Source organism: Gadus macrocephalus, chromosome 20, assembly GCF_031168955.1.
Source record: "Gadus macrocephalus chromosome 20, ASM3116895v1".
Classification (NCBI taxonomy): Eukaryota; Metazoa; Chordata; class Actinopteri; order Gadiformes; family Gadidae; genus Gadus; species Gadus macrocephalus.
The window spans coordinates 3,631,459-3,649,083 of record NC_082401.1 but is presented as its reverse complement, the minus strand read 5'-3'; the positions used below and the strand labels follow the sequence as shown (position 1 = coordinate 3,649,083).

The window sequence follows — 17,625 nt, the reverse complement described above, 5'->3', positions numbered from 1 at the left end:
TGCACTAGACTCGCAACTCGTTTCATTGATAAAAAGATATATAGCAGCGCAGCTCAATTACACCAGTGCATGCGCGCACAGTTGAAAATCGATCGTTGTGTTCACTTCCTTCACACCATGGTTCACATCCAGCTGCTCACAGAACAAGTTTAGCGCACCACCGCTACCCTCACACTTTTTCATCTAACCTTTTTTCAGCACTAGGTCATATGAGCATTAAATAAATGCTGTGTCTCAAAATGCCTTGGACAGCAGCGAGGATGACTCGCTTTGCCACGGGCCGAAACAGTTCGGAGCGAACACAGCCAGAGCGAACACAGCGGGGCAGAGGAGTGTCAGGAATAGTCTTTGGTGTAGGCTACACATCAGTACGGCCTATTTGCACTACTGTTTAGTGGCAATGCAGTGTTTTATTCTATGCCTTTTTATTTTCGTATATTATTTCAATGAATACAATTTATTTATTCATAAAAACAAGATCTGGTCTTCAAATCTTTTTTCCAAATATAGGTCGTCTTACAATGGGGTTTGTGTTTATATTCGGACCAATACGGTACAGCGGGCGCTCACATGACGTTAAGCATTTCCTGGTGCATAATGTGACGCTTCAGAACCTAAAATCCCGTTTCTCCCCGTCAGGCCCGGTTCCAGAACAGAATGCCTTGGGGTGCATCTGAGATTACAGGGGGTGCACTAGTACTATACTAAAACCAGCTACCCAGCTTCAGTTCAGACTTCGCTTTTTTACACACAGGCTTTTCCTACCATAGACAAGCACTTCTGCGTAGTTCTACTGACATGTTGGGACAACAAACAATTACTGTGCTTAAAAGATGGTATCATGTCTTGTGATGTGGAGAACATTTCAGCTGCAATATTAGCTTATTGATATCTTGGATAGCTTTGAATATGAGATAGGTTTTTGAGGTGTAAAAGAACAGAATTCTACAAAAAAAAACAAACATGTGACTGCAATTCAAAAATAACGTTTATTTTTTATAAATTGTGGCAGGATATTTGACGTAACAAATAATTGTACATTGCCACTTAAAAATAAAACAGATTTTAGCTGAACAAGGAAAGAACACTTTCAGACTTTGAACTTTGAACAAAAAGTAATCAGTATAATTAACACGATTGTAAATAAATGCAATAAAAAGAAATATGGGTTCTTATGAACATAATACATTTAATACATGTAATGGATATCCAACGGATATATAACTGTTGCTGCCGAAGAAGTTCAACGTCTCTACCGTGCGCACCACTATATGGGTGCGTGCATTTTGCACACGATGCCGGCCGGCGGCCAATCACAGCAGCGCTGATATAGAGCGACAACATTGCGACCTCGAGTGTGATATTGCTTTATACAACAGTTATACTAGTAAAATGTACTGTTAATAATAATAATTGACAATAGATTTTGATTTGTTTGTTTATTTAATCATATAAACGAATGAAATTGCTTCCGGCAACAAAAATAGATCCCCACTGAGCGGACTGTTGCCAAGCAACATATAAACAAAACACCATACATAAATGCGGAGTGATTTTGTCAGTTTGGTGAACACTCAGAGTGATGTTGGATGCTGATATCTCAACGGTATTTAATGGAAATTGTCACAGGTTTCATTACAATTTGTTTTGTGAGCAAGTATTTTATTATTTGTATCATATTTATAAAAAATATATAATTATTTTATTTATTTATTTTTTTTCAATTGAGGGTGCAACATTTTTTTCGGGGGTGCAATGCATGCTTATGCACCCCCGTAGAACCGGGCCTGCTCCCCGTTGACACAACACATAACCGGCGTTTTCAGAAATCTCCACTTTGGCCGAGTTTTTAGAAATGATCGTTTTCTGTGATAAGACAGGGCCTCGGACAGGGGGTGTTGCAGCACCCCCAGCACCCCTACTTCCCGCGGTACTGGGTGCAACTTACAGCTGAATGTAGTGCCATGTTGTTAAACGAAAACCTACGCTAGCCTGGCTCGCTCTCGCGCATCTCTGTTCGCGCTCGTGCATGATTGCGCGTCCAGGTACTTGGAATGGGTGGAGTCAGAGTGAGCGTTGAAGGACAGGGGGTAGGACCATTTGAGTTGTGTATTTTCAAAATCTGCTGGCGTTTCGCAAATCGCATACCCAACCTTTAATTAATTTCAAAAAACAGGTAAACGTGTCCACGGAAAAAAAAGGGGCCGTGTAACCGTTTACAAAACTGTTCACACCCCTAGTTCATAGCGCAGCCAGGGTTCCAGCCTATTCGTGAATAGACGTTGGCGCGATTCCGATCTCTTAGCTAGTCACACCCACTCAGAGGAGGAATTTCCTCTTTTCTCACATTGAACTCCATTGAACCCCATGTTATTCACCGGCCGCCTACACTTTCGGGGAAATAAGTGGGACTCAATGGAGGCTGAGGGAGGAACGTCCTCCCTGAAGTCATTGTCAATAGGCGATAGGGGACGCTAATTTCCCTTTACCCAGGGAAACGAACATTACATATACAAAGGCATTAAAGTAGTCATATTTAAGGGCATTAATTCATTACAGTAGTCTGGGCAATCTACATTTTTTTATTCTCAACAATGTAAAGGAGGATCTTCCTCCCTCTCCTCTCTGGAGAAGCCTTCACTGGTCCCGACCCCCACCAAGAGCACCCTGCTGCTTTAGCAGTGGTCAGGGTGCTCCAGACGTTGGGGTCCCGACCCCCTCACCAAAGCATCCTTCTTGGGATCCCGACCCCCTCACCAGACCAGCTGGTCTGCTGGGACCAGCTGGTCTGCTGGGAGAAGCTGGTCTGCTGGGAGAAGCTGGTCTGCTGGGAGAAGCTGGTCTGCTGGGACCAGCTGTGTTGGGGCAGCCCTTATTTAGGTTTACCTTGTGAAGCGCTGTCGGTTGACAATGCTTCAGCCATCTACAAGGATGCGCTGCTGCTATAACAGTCAGGGCCCTATCTTGCATCCGGCGTAATTGACTTAATCACTGGCGCATGTGTCGTTGCTAGTTTGCAACTGGCGCAGAGCGTTCTTTTCCCACCTGTGCCACGCGTCGGTAAATTAGGGAATGATCTTGCGCCCCAAGAGGCGGTTCGGCGAAAGGAGGAGGCGTGTTCTGGCGCAAACGTTCCCTGGTGCTATTTTGAAGTTTCAGAAACCACTTGCGCCACAAACCAGGAAATACCTGGTTAAAAGTCAATGGCGCGTTGTTCAGATGCTATTTTAAGGGCGCAAGCATAATGTTGCTTGTTCACCTCGCGCATACACTTTGCTTCTCTCATCTATACTGTAAACCCGAATAAGTTAGCAGTACTCAAAAAAAGTTAGGTAATCAGTTGCCACAATTATTTTGAGTTCATAAACTCAAACATTTGAGTATATCAGAGCTTAAATATTTGGAGTTTATGGTAAATGTAATTTTAAATTATAATGAAATTAAATTTACTGATTAAGCCAACTCAAATATTTTCAGGTTCTGCTACTCAGAATTTTTATTTCTTTCTTATTGCAATAACTGAAGTGAACTTAATAATTTCAAGCACGAAAACTCAGGATTTTTAAGTTTCATTAACTTAACATTTATTCGTTTTTTCAATCAATCTTTTGATTACTCATAACTCAAAAACATAGACTTGCACAAATCAAAATCATTTAGCTCCAAACGTAAAATATTTGTGGCAACTGATTGCCTTAAACATAATAAGTACACTTGACTTAAAAGTCAAACAAAAGAAACCCACATCAAATTAAAAGTTTTTTTTTTCTATTCAGATGTTTAGTATAAACTTTTCTTGCCCAGTCTCTAAAAAAACATAAATAAATAAATGCATAAATAAAAAATATAAATTATCAAGTCTACTTCTGGCCTTTTTGTTTATACTTTAAGGTGAACCATGGAATAGAAAATATTCAAACTCAGAAAAGCTAAAATTAGATTAAGAAAAATATTTGTCGCAAATAGCTTACAAACTGTTAATACAACATTAGCAGGGGGGCATCAGCAAGTCTTGGGTGGTGACCAAAAATTTGAGTTTAGAAAGATTATTTGCCCACACCTGTGCCTTTTAGCACAAAATGAAACACGCAATATTTGAAAGACAGTAATAGCAAAAAAGAGAATTAAAGAAACAATTACAAAGGCACACTTGTGGACATCTGCTTGTAAACTTGCAGTGCAGCAATGTATAAACTAATTGCTTATAAATTCTTCACAACTAGAACTGCTAAAATTTCAAAACTGTGCATTTACATGTACAAAGGCAGTGTGTAGCCTTCTTTGGCTATCTGGTTCAAATCTAGCAACTTCAGGGTGCACTGTATAGCTTTAGAAAAGTAATTCAAACTCGAAAATCAGAATAAAAAATATTAATAAGACAATAAAAACTTGTTATTTGATCCATTTCCATAACAGAATAAACATCCCATCATCAGAAGAAAATAAAGTCACTATAACACTGTTTCCAACTAGAAAGGTGGCTACTTTACTGAAGTAAAGCAGCCTGAAACTCTGAGTTGTTTATTTATTTATGAAAATGTATCAATGAAGAACTTAATTTTCTGATAAAGAATTATTTCCCAGAACTATATAGTACACATTTTAAAAACAAAATGCCATTGTGTATAAACACTTAATTCAACCCTGCATTTCAGTTAAACAATACAATTTACATTAACCAGTACGAAGACAGTGTGTACTTTGTGCCATTTGGCTAAAAACAAGTTGAGTAGAACAGCCACTTTAACATCTACAGTTGAACAGTAGTCAACATGGACCTGACATATTCTCATTGTGGACTGTGCTCTAACAGAGTGAGCCATCAGAATCCACCACTCCTTATTGGATCTTGAGTTACACATACAACATCAGGTCATTTTTAAGAGTCTGCAGCTTGGGTGACAGTTTAGAGTCATCAAGACCAAGTAAGATTTTCTGTGTGAACTCAAAGGTGTTTGTCAGTCCCTCGGGATAACTGAGATGTAGTGCATAGATCAGGCCGAATATTACCAGGAAGGCATCTGCAAGCCTGGGGAGGCTGACAACCACATCACCCTCTAGGACGACAGACACTCTCACTGGGTGGTAGTGAACTGGGCTTGTTGCATCATCGCTGACAGTTGTAAGGAGGACCACTGATGCATCCCGCAGGTCTGGCTCATCCATATCATCCTAAAAAATGAAAAGGAGATCATATAATCACATTTACTGAAACTATGGCTGTGGCCATTTTGATTACAGTTGGAGGTCATATAAATAACAAGAAATACACAAGTCTGAAAGACTCCTGTTCATTCTGTTGCGTTGTGCTCTCATTGCTGAGAAAGTGAGATGACTTTTATGTGTTCCACTGTTAGGCTAATGACTGCTACTTTTCTTTGCAGTTGATTTTTTTTGATGCCGTAATGGGCCCAAAATGACACTTCAAACTTATGAACATCTTGCCAGAGGTTTGAAGTTGAAATACTGGTACATATACAGGAATTCTAGTGTGTTGGAAATGAAATGAAAATATGAACTGGTTAATTTACAGTATAATAGGCATGATATCTCTTTACTTGGACTTACCACACATGTTCTGAAAAATCCAGAGACTTCCTCACGTAGATACACAGGAAGGGCATGGAGAACAGTGGTACGCCTTGTGTGGACATCATGTAATTCCTAAGAAGATTAAAATAGTGTTGTGACAAGTTTACAATTCTAACCCAATGCCAAACAGTCCCAACTAATTATTAGTTAATTAAATTCCAGTATCTGCACATAAATCCACTAATAATCTGCTGACTCATCTGGTGCAATTACGGAATTTAAAAGCTTATTTGAAGCATTAAACTCCCAACATTACACTAAGACTCTACCTCTGAAATGTACTGTATAATCACCTGTGTATCATGGACTTTGAAAATGTCTGCCAAAGCATCTGCCGTCTTTCCAGTTTTGGAGGCTTTCTGCCTAAATAAGGCCATCAAACGAGGAGTGTGGCGATCAAGCTCCGCGTAGAAAGTGTTAGGTAGGTTCTGGTTAGTTATCCTTTGGAACTCTGCATACACCTGCATTGTAGAAAGGACAGTAACAGCAATTATTTATTTTATGATGAATGAAATTAGGCAACATTACAGACAATGTCATCAATGACATACAGTAGCAAAGATAAAAACTGAAAAATAACCTACAAAATGAATTTATTTATTAAATTTATTTAGCAAAGATAAAAACAGATGAAAGAGTTGACCCATATTACCTCAGACTGCATATGAAGAGCAGGCCATAGGTCCATTAGCTCTTTCACCGCAGGACTCGTCATCACAATGGTCTGGCGTCGCAAAGCAAACGTGTTCTGCATCATTTTACTAATAAGGGGTAGGTTTCTCTCAGTCTTCTTTACTTCCTCAACAATAGCCTGCCTCAAAAGGTCAAGACTTGAGGGATTCTCTCCTTGAGGAAAGTTAGGCAGGAAGTTGACCTCTGCACGCTTAGGTCTTTTGATATTGGAGTGTGAAGGTTCATTCTCAGGGTTTTTTCGGCTCCTTTTCCCAGCATTTACAGCGACCTCCTGACATCCGGCTCTTCTCATCTTGGTCCTGTAATTGCCCATTTTAAACTTGATGCTGTTCTTCCAGCCATTCCATCCATTGTCAGATCCTGCTTCTTTTAAACAGGGGTGTTTCCTTACAAGAGCTTCAGCCACCATTGCTACCTCTTTATCACTGGGGTATGCCTTAAAACCATGTATGGTGGATGCCAGTTTGTCTAAAATATTGTGCTTCTGGTCCCTTGACAACTGAAGAGGTCTTTCATTCTTTTCAAATTCAGCATTCCCATCTCTAAGTGTCAGCTCAACGTCAAACGCAAATGTGGGAATTTGAAAAGGACCTGGAGGCCATCTGCTCAGACGTTCTGGGGATGACACATCTGAAAGGGTATCAGTTGATGCACGAGAACTGGAATCCCGTGTAAGTGAAATATGAACACAGGCTTTTTGTGGTAACTCCTGGATGTCAACAAGGCACGTCAGTTTTCCATCGAAGTCTGGATCTTCGTATTGCAAACTGAAGTCACAGTCCAGTTCCAGTTGTCCTTTTAAAATCTCAATCAGTGCATCAACAGAAGCTGGACGGGAGCTGAGTTTTAATTTTCTTACACGGTCTGCCTCGATGACACGAAGGATCATGTTTTGTGGGGCTTCAGCTGCCATCACTTTAATAAATGAAGAGATTCTAAGGTTAAAAACACATCAGCACACAGACATAGTGCATTTATTTAAGTCTTACTAATTGTTTATAATCATTAATGACAACCTCCAATGTGTTCAGCATTCATAATGCTTTATACCTCCATGCCAAATTGACAGTGTTTGAAAGAAAAATCTGAGACCTGGGTTCACTACATGATGTCACAGTACATTATGTCTACCATGACATTGGCCAGTTATATTTGTGCTTTTAATGCATTATAGACATGTTCTTTAGAATGTGTTACCAAAGAGTGCAATTCCAAAATGCAGGTAATGTATGTTGTATGTAGCTATATAATGATTGGTTATACTGAGCACATTTTCCAATAAATGAACAATTAATGATTTATGAAGAATTACTCACCATAGAGTGGTCTTAATTTTGTCTCACTTGTATGAACTTCTTGGGAGTCAACAGCAGCAAGCCATCAATCTTGTATGCAGAGAGTGGGGTTGTATCATTGAAGTCAGACTGCAGGTGGATAGACTGGCTTCCCTGTGTGGCTGACAGCTCATAGGATCGAAGATGCTCTATATACCTGGGGCCGTATTCACAAAGCATTTTATCTTACCGCTAGGAGTGCTCCTAACTCGCGCTAAAACATTTTACGTAGGATTTTTTTCTTAAAAGTTATTCACAAAGCCGCTGAGACCTACTCTTACTAAGGATAAATCACAAAGAGTGAACTAAGAGTGACTCGCCGTTGCTATGGATTACGTCAATTCTCATGCACGAGTTTAGAAGCAGTCAGTTCGGTGATTGGTTGTTCAGACGAGCCCACTGAATCACCGAAAAACAAGGAAATAGCCTAGGCTAGAAATGAATTCCTATTAAGTAGTTATAGTGCAGTTAGCAGAATACACGCATGATGACAATTTTGTGCAGACCACGATAATGACGTTGTAGCCTGCACGTTCAAGAGAGAGAAAGCAAACAATAAAAATACGTACAATTTAAAAGAAAATAAATGTTATGAACTACACAAGTGTTGACTGATTTGTGCCAAGGTGTTTACCTAAAATGTGTTTTCAAAGTGATCCCTAAATGCCGGTCCACTCGGTTCCACACGGCCAAATTCATTGTCATGTTGATCGCCATCATCATCATCACCATCGTCTGGCTGTGGAATGTTCCTCCGCTTGCAGAGGTTGTGTAGAATGGCACATACAGTAATGACTGTGCTTGCCCTCTCTGGGGTGAGGCGTATTTCGCCGTGGAGGACATGAACCGACGTTTCATCTGCCCAATTCCTCTCTCCACAACATTTCGTGTATGTTTGTGTGCTCTAGCATATATGGAAGAAATCAGTAAACAATAATAAATATGGATTCAACAAATAAAAGGCGTCAAATAGCCAATACGATGTGTTTTACACGTAGGACTAAGCGTAATATGCGTAATCACTTACATGTTATACTTTAACTGTGCTCCCGGTTGTGGATTGAGGTAGGGTGTCTAGAGCCACGTCTTGCATGGATAGTCACTGTCTCCCAGCAAGTGACACCCAACTGGTACATCTCAAAAAGCTGCCTCAGACCGCTCTCCATTAAAATGCGCGAATCATGGGTAGCTGAAGATCCAGGCCACTTTGCAACAACATCCAGTAGGCTATGTTAAAATTTGCATCAAAAACAACCTGCGTGTTGATGGAATGCACTTTCGTCCTATTGACGAACACGTCCTCGTCTTTTGATGGCGCAATTATTTTTATGTGCGTCCCGTCAATAGCACCGACCACACCGGGCATACCTGCAATTGCCATGAAGTTGGCTTTGATCCTGTGTAATTGTTGAATGTCCAAAGGAAAGTTTATGGCACGGCTGACTGATGGTTGCGATATTTTTAAATCGTCGGCATTGCAAAGTTGCATTTCCCCTGTTGCTAAATAACGTAGTGTGGCCAAACATTTTATTTCAGGACTAATCGGATTATTCCTGTTAGTCGGGGATGTTATTGCATTGCGATTAACTCCACAACAAGTTTAATACCCTAACATTTCGTCTCGCAGGCATTTACGATTCTTTGTGAATAGGTCTTACTGAGTTAGGAGTCCTCTTGAGGACTTTTAAGCTCTCCTAGACTTAGGTGCTACTTTTAGGCCTAAAATACTTTGTGAATTGCTCTTAGTGAAAAAAGTTAGGAGTCCTAAATTTAAGAGTGACACGCCCATTATTTTTAGGAGTTACTCCTAAATTCGCCAGTTAGGACCTACTTTTAGCCCTAAAATCCTTTGTGAATACGGCCCCAGGAGTCATAATCACAACAGAGAAAATAAACCATGTGATTCACAAGGTAGATCTGTGTTAGTCTGCAAAATTTTGACAGTTTCCAACTGACACAAACATGCCACTAGTATAGTCTGTGCCATCAATGGTCACCTTTGATGTACAATAGACAGTGTCACTAGTTGTTTGTCCTCTAATGTGAGCCTGAGCTACGTCTGGTAGAGCTGAAACCAGAACAGAGTCAACCCTGGATGATTGTGTTTTTGGTTTGAAAAATGATGGTGAACCAAGGTGAAATGCCATCATGTTTTGGTGTCTGATTGCCAGTGTCTTCAAGATATTTTTGAAGTTTTGAGCATCATGCACCACTCTCTTAAGGCGAGACACGGCAGGCAAAATCATCGATTTTTCAGTCACTGGTCAACTTTGATATTTTGGGCTATTTTGCACCATTAACATGTAATGTTTCGCACAAAAGAAAAAAAAAAGTCAAAACGAAACATTTAGGTGTTTGTTTTATTATAGTTTGTCAACTTGCGCCTCTGAATTTTACAGAAGATTCACCAAACGTTTGCTTTATTACGCACCGTTTCAAATTACAGCCGGTCTCTGTCATATGTGTTCCGTGGTATCATTGGAAAGCACTCGATCTGCTGCACAACATAAAACTGATATCTGATTGGCTGGACTCGATTTCCGACCGGACGATTGGTTCGAATGTATCACGTGGTATGCTCTCAAGCTTGGTTGGCTTTTTCCATAAGAATCTTTAAATGCCGTTTTCTCAAAATGAGTGTTTTTCCATTTTTAGGTGCACATTTCTCAGCCTATGTAGAACCTAGGTACACCACACTTCTCAGTTTCACACATAGCATTGTTATGAAGACATCTACACATGGATTTATTTATAAATTGTTCCTGGCCAGATTTATGGGTCATTTTACCTGGAAATCATGGCAAAATAGGGTTTTTAAGGCCATGGATAGTATATTTTGATTTCCCAGGTCATAAAAGCAGATATCCTAAAATCCATGTGAGGATTTTTTGTCATTTGATATATAAACAAAATAAAAAAAGAATTTTGGTCCTGGCTTTATCACAGTTTAAGATTCATGCACCGGAAATATATGCAAAAACGTGCATATTTAATGAGATTCAGCCTAATTAGCATAATTAAATATGCAAAATTCAAAAACTTGTAATACATTTTTTTCTTATAATGATGTATGTAATCAACTGGTAAAGTTTCATGGTGATCCCTTGTATTTAAAAATGTTACCCTATTCACCTGCCATGTCTGGCCTTAAAGAAACGATGTTTACCTTCAAATCGCATGGTCCAAACATGCACCAGGGGCCCGAAGCACTTAATTAAGGTGGGATAGTGCTCCACATAGTGATGCTTAGGACGAAGCCTCAACTCAGGGAAACCCTCTTGTAGGATCTGTCTGTGGTCACTGATTTTGCAAACAAAATAGTCCAATGTTTCATCAGAAAATGATGGGCACAATGCTAATTCCTCCAACTCTTTCAAGTCCATCAAAACCTCCCATGCAACATTACCCTCTGGTACTTTACTGCCTACAAGTAACGGAAGTAGTCTTAACAGCGTAGCATTTTCATGCCCGTTGCCTCCTATTGTTCCCCGGGTCATGAATGTTTTGGGAACTGGATGAGGTTTATTTACTTTATCAGTGTGCTGATATGGGAATGATGTGATCCTTTGGTTCAAATACTCTAAAGTGAAGTACTTAAGCCGAATCATTTCTCTAATGCAAAGTGCCAGTTCAACTGGAACGATTCCTTCCAAAAGATCGTGTAGTAGATCTGGAGGAAAACCTGTGATAGGGTGGAAAGTGCTCAAGTGACTCACGCAAGACACAATCAGCTTTAACCCCAAATTGGCTCCTTGAACTCTCATCTTGGAGGACATTTTGTACATGAATGTCATGACTCGCTTTGGTTCTCTGTACAAATTCCTCCTTTTTTACCTCAGTTGTTTGAAACTGTTCACTTGTGGCCATGCAGAATCTGCAAACATAACCTGCTCTGAATGACTCCAAAAAGCCACCTAACCCATGTGCAGCCAGATTGTCAGCAGAAACACAGAAGATGGTGCCTTTCACATTCTGACCAACAGATTCAATGAAAACACCATCCTGTTCAAGTGTGTGAATATCACGAACCAGTGGAGCAAGTACAGCTGCATATCCATATTTCTTGAGGTCTGTCACTTTAGCTAGCATGGCCAACTGTATAGTGTGCATTGCTGATCTATACTTGGGCGGCACATTTGCTAGGACCCAGTATACAGCACAAAGTTTGTGAACTTTACGTGATGTGCCGAGAGGGTTAGCGATTTCAAGATCGTCAATGTATAGCTGTATTGCTAGGTGTAGATCTTCTGTTGAGAGCAATTCATTTTCCTGGAAATGAGAGCCATCACGATGTGACACATAATAACCAGGCTCAGTGTTTGGTTCTCTGATCTTGCTCAGGATATCTGTGTTTTTAAACAGCTCCTGAATCATTTGAAGGATTGGAACATACATCATGGTATGACCAGGTGCTTCTAAATGGTACTCTACTGGCATTACCAATGGATAGTTGCACTCTATAAATGTCATTCTTCGCTTAAAAGAGGACAACTCTGCACCTTTGGAGGTAGCACTAAAAACAACATTAGAGTCCATGACAGCACTGACAACTTCATCGAGTGTGGAATCTGTTATATTGTGACCATGTCTCTGCAATGCATCGTTAATTGCATCCTTGATCAGTGGCTGAGATAAAGAGAAGATCTGATTCAAGTGATCAACTATTTCTTGTGTAGCTGTGTTTGACACATGAAGGATAGTTTGCATCTTTAGAAATAAAGATGCTGCATTAAGTTTGAGCTGATCTTTTAGCTTTGAAGTATCATCCTGCATTTCTGTGCTCTGAACTGGACACTCTTCATCCAAATCAATAGTGACGTTAGAGCTGGTGGCTTGGAGATTCTGAGTATGCTCATAGACAATGTCACTACCAAAGTCTGACGCAAGACTCGCTTGATGCACTCTACTTTTATGGGTGTTAAAGGAAGAGTATACATTTGTGCTATAGTTGCAACCTTTGTATGGACATACCACTGTCTCATGCTTTTTTAAGTGTGTTCTTATGTGACTGAGGAGTACAGACTCAAAAAAAGGTTGCTGAAATGTGCATAAAGGACACTTGAAAGTCACAAGTTCCTGAATCTCCTTTGCACTGCTGTTATGTTCTTGTGTATGATATCTTGACAGATGAGTACTCAGTGCACTAAGTGTCTGAAATGTGCACATACAATCATCATGGAGGCATGGGAGTGGGCTACTTTTTGAAAAGTGGCTGTGCTGCAGTCTACAGTGTTTAAATAAATATGTTCTAGTTGTAAAAGAAGCTGAACACAACTTACAGTGCCAAGTCATATTTGTCGCAGCAACCTGAAAACACATACAATTTTTATTTTATTTTACAGGACACCTGTCATGAAATTTAAACCTCCATCAGAACTATCAGAAACGGCAGTCATATTCTTCATAAGAGTACAACAATACACCAACATTGAATAAAACAAAGTAGATGTTTAAGATGCCTGATAGACTATTCAAAACATTTCATTACACAAATAAGTCAAAGCTAGGTAAAGTTGGGCTGGTAGCACTCATAAATTCTTATCCTAGCAATAACAACAACAACAACAAAAATCACACAATCAAAAAAAAAAGAATGAATGAATGACTTTCAGCTAGTCTAATGGTGCGTTCAGACCAAAAGCGTCTGACGGACCAAAAAAGTTTGAGAACCCCTGGTCAAAGACGTGTGAAACAGTTACGGCCGAACCGGTAGGCTCTGGCGTTAACAGGGGTGTGGGGAGAAAACAGCCGTCTTTAGTAAAGAGGTGTTTCCCGCTGTCACACGCTTCTCCCTCGCCCCGTAATAGCCGGCGCTTGTTGGGCGGGACATCGCCCCATGAGCCCGCTGCCCGAGGCCATTGCTGGCCGCTCGCCGCGGTCTGCGATGGAGGCGGGCGGGGCTGATTAGCCGGGCGAGGTTGCCTTTCAAAAGGCAACGAAGGGCTGGCACGATCAATAATACAAGGTTTATGGTCGGCCTGCCTATATGTAGCGGGAGATGCGCACGAAACAGTTATGGCCGAGCCGATAGGCTCCGGCGTTAACTGGGACACGTGGAGTTAGCTTCTGCTTTCAGAAGCTAACTCCATGCTAGCTTGCTAACCTAACGGTTAACCGTTTTACATTGCAAACGTGACTCACTTCGTCCGTTTTAAAAACACGTTGAACCTCCAGAAACAAACATTCAAGAAAGTTTTATGTTGACTACTTACATTCACAACTCAGTGTTACCGTGCTCCAGTCGGTTAGTCACCCGCTCTTCTCCTCCTGGGCTCCGGTGACGGTCAGAGGAAGTGCACGCAAATACTAAAAAATAAAATATGTGAGCGCTTCCGGTGGAAGACTCACATATTTTTTTTTATTTATTTATAGCCAACCTTGTTACATGCAAACTAATAACAATGAATTATTTATAAACGCATTTAATAACGTGTGTGTGATAATTTATTCAAATCTATCTGATGCAATTGATTTATTTCTTAATTTGTTCTTGATTTTATTTATTTATTTGTTCTTTCAAAATAAGACATAAATTCATGTTTAATCCATGTAGTTTTAAGTAACACTGAGTTAATAATTTTAAGTAGCAGTTACATAAAAATGCAAAAAGTTCTGATTAATCAAAGATTTCAAGTTTGATAAACTCAAAAATAAGCAAATTGCTACTGTCACTCAATTTCTTCAAGTAACAACAACTTTTAGGAAGATTTTGAGTTTACACTACTCATTCCAATTAATTATTTTGAGCATTCGGGTTTACAGTGTACCTAGCCACACATTCTTTGTAAATTATTTTTGAAAGAACATCTGATACAGTGGTAATAAGTTGTACTTTTAAATCAATGCATCTGCAAACACCGTACAGAAAACACATATTTTCTGGACACAGATATCGTGTACATGCCCATAACTTTTAGGATTGATGAGTATTTGATCGTGAGAAAACATTGTTTTACCGCGAGTGAGTGTTAAAAAGAATGAATGAATGCAGGCGCGTGTGTGTGTACGTGTAAAATAATTGATAAATGCGTGCGCGCGTGTGTGCGTCCATCTGTTTAAACACACACAAACTAAACACGTAACGCATTATACAGTCCATGGCAATGTATATTAACGGGGGGACACATGCATATTAGGAACACAAGTCGATAACGATAATGCATACAATACTGATAAGAAACAATGTTTATAATGTATTGTGTATGTATCATTAAATATAACCACAGTTACCGCGTATCATATGTCATATCATATACGTTTTCTTTGCCGAAATTTATTTGAGGACTCAGTATTTCTGAAGTGGAAGGAAACCTTATTCCATGTGTGAATTAGGCCATATTATTTGGCCATAAACTGAGCCATTTGAAGTTTGATATTCCTGTGCATCTGTCTCATCGGAGACTGCAGGCGCGCTGTCAAAATATCATCTCGTCAGATTCAAATGCACTCATGGCTCTTAAAGGGGTTGGGAGCTGGCACTCTCATTGGTTTATTGCACGTTATGCCCAAACCACACCTACGGGTAATTAGGCTACTTCAGACCAACCCTTTTTAGATATGCGCCGGGCGCAAGAGTCATTTTTCGCGCTTCTCGCTTGCGTTTCAGACCGTAAAAAAAATAGGGCCCTCAGTGTGTCTTGAGTTTCCAGGTTTAATGGCTCCCTTGTTAAACCACAAAGCGCTTCTTTCTACAACAATGACACTATGTTAGCAAATCTTTTAACAGCTGCGCAGGGATGCTTTGCATCGTTATGGTTCTCAGAAGAATGACCTTTATAGATCTGCTCCTCCATGTGTTGTGTAAGACACTCCTGCTCAAGTCATAACTGGTGGTCATCTTGTGTCTTATCTCTCCCCATCTCTCTCTCTCTCTCTCCCTGTTGCACCTGGAATCATCATCCTCCTCCTCATCTCAGGGAATCCAGGTGTGGTCCAACGCCAAGGAATGCTTCAACAAGATGTGAGATGTCCGGAGCCCCCCTTCCATCCCCTGCCAACTAGCCAATCTAACCGCAGAGGATGGGGCTTCCAACCAATCGGTGTACTTGATTCCAGGACCCATAACATTGGTTTTGAGTGTGGTTGTAGCATTTCAAGTGCTACACGCTAGAGTCTGCCTTGCACGTAATGCCAATGATGATTCCACTATGCCTCTTAGTTCCAGGTGATTTTACAGTACCAATACCCACAGGTGTAAATAGCAGAGGAAAGCTTTCTACTTTGTGCCTTTTGTAACATTCATTCACAGTTGCCTTCTCCCTGGAGTCACTAACAAATGTTCTATGTTTATCAAGTTCCACTCACATTGAACCGTGACACATTTCTAAACTGTTTAAGTCTCCTGCTTATCCTTTTCATCCTGAGAAGATCAGTGCACGTTCTTTTTTTATTGTTGTTTTGAACTTTCTGAAAGTACTTTGGTGACACACCGGCATACCTGTGAAGGATGTCGCATGACCTTTCTGTTTGCTTAAGAATGATTCATGCATCAATACCAATTAATAATAACCGTTTATCTCTCTGAGAATCAATATTGGTGAAGGTGGTGCTATTTTCATTATTAAACTACAATGATCTAAGTCTCTGACTCAGTCGCTTACCCTCTCTCTCTCTCTCAGTCTCGGTTTCTCTCTGTAACTTCCACTGCCTGTCTCTCTGTATCTGTCTCTTTCTTTGTCTGTCTCTATCTCTTTCGGTCTGTCTCCGTCATTCTTTTTGTGTTATCTCTCTCTGTCTCTGGCTCTCTCTGTATCTCTGTCGGTCTGTATCTCTTTCAGTCTGTATTTCTGTCTTTCTCTATCTCTCTTGTCGGCCTGTCTGTCTTTCTCTCACAAACACGATAATTAGAAGAATTCAGGCTCTCCTGCTCAGACAGGAGACGTACGTTGTTAACTGCTAGCCATATAAAGTTTTCCCTGGAGGTATTGAATTGTTTGTGCCTCCATCGAACCTCACAGGTTTATGAGCTGGTCCTTCAGTGACTGGGTCGATCATGTCCTCTGGCGGGGTCTGACCGGATCAGGTCCTCTCTGTCCAAGTCTGATCACTGCTGACCTCCAACTGCCTTTCTCCAAACTTTGGTTTTTCACTTTTGGAGTTGCTAAATTATATCAACAAAATTATCAGATTGGGTCTGATCATTTTGTTTAAATCTACATTAAAATGCCAAAAATCTATTTACCCAGAATAATCATTCTGAAATGACAGCCTTCCTGTACGTCCTACAATGAGCATAAGGAAGGTCATTTGTTTTAACGTCATTGACTCTAATAAAAATATTTTTTATGTTAGAATTTGAGAAAAAATACCACATCAAACTATCACCATAGCACAAATCACATGAAGATAGCATCATCTTGCCCAAACACTGCCCAATAAAACAGAAGTAGCCTACTCTTCCCCTGGTGAAATGTATGCAGAACTTGGTCAACCCGTTCACGCTTTAATACCAGTCATTTATGGGACGCGGTGACGCGGACTAATTGTTCAGCCGCACTCAAAGTGTTGGTGGCAAAACACAAACCAACGACCTGTAGGAAACCGAGGCAGAGCAGGAAGTCTGTTTCCACTCCTCAGCCCTCAGAGGGGGACCAGGGCATGACGTCACTAGTTCAATTTGGTAAATTATCTCAAATTCATACAAAATAAACGTGAACACTTTGAATTCAATCATATCACACAAAACATTTCTCGAAATAGAGATTTGACACTTGGAATGTTTGGTGTTTCTTGACACGGTTTTTTTTATCACGTAGGCCTAGGCCTATAGGCTATAGCCTACTCAACTAAAACCAGTGAAGTGGCGGTAAAATAGTTTTGTATCCGTGTGCCTCTAATCCCCAAATATAAACACGACACTTTGCTAAAGGGGTTAATAAACTTATTTAATATTTTCCATTCTCATTTATTTAATGTAAAATAGAGGGTCATTCCTCCTATTCATGGCTTCGCGTTATTAAACGAGCGAACATCATAGGCGGTGCGCCATGTCCGTCAGTCTTTCAGG

At 40.3% G+C, this 17,625-nt stretch overlaps 2 protein-coding genes across 4 annotated transcripts in view; one reads left to right on the top strand and one right to left on the bottom strand.

Moving 5' to 3' along the window:
* Window positions 1–16,198, top strand: part of LOC132448802 (sorting nexin-4-like) — a 37,465-nt gene extending 21,267 nt beyond the window's left edge. Inside the window, exon 14 of the mRNA XM_060040341.1 lies at window positions 15,536–16,198. Within this exon, the coding sequence (XP_059896324.1) occupies window positions 15,536–15,583 (48 nt within the window). The 3' untranslated portion in view covers window positions 15,584–16,198. The remainder of the gene's footprint in view (window positions 1–15,535) is intronic.
* On the bottom strand, window positions 4,630–14,375 carry LOC132448801 (uncharacterized). 3 transcript variants are annotated; one of them, XM_060040339.1, is made up of 7 exons: window positions 13,832–14,368; window positions 12,899–12,926; window positions 7,602–7,768; window positions 6,245–7,200; window positions 5,886–6,053; window positions 5,569–5,664; window positions 4,630–5,172 (listed from the first exon to the last, which is right to left on the bottom strand). In XM_060040339.1, exons 4-7 carry the CDS (start codon window positions 7,196–7,198, stop codon window positions 4,855–4,857), a joined length of 1,536 nt encoding a protein of 511 aa, XP_059896322.1. In that variant the 5' UTR covers window positions 7,199–7,200; window positions 7,602–7,768; window positions 12,899–12,926; window positions 13,832–14,368; the 3' UTR covers window positions 4,630–4,854. The 3 variants fall into 3 exon arrangements, with proteins under 3 accessions (XP_059896322.1, XP_059896323.1, XP_059896321.1); XM_060040340.1 differs by having other exon boundaries at window positions 6,245–7,768; XM_060040338.1 differs by lacking the exons at window positions 4,630–5,172; window positions 5,569–5,664; window positions 5,886–6,053; window positions 6,245–7,200; window positions 7,602–7,768 and having other exon boundaries at window positions 10,772–12,926; window positions 13,832–14,375.
* Window positions 16,199–17,625: the final 1,427 nt, after the last annotated feature.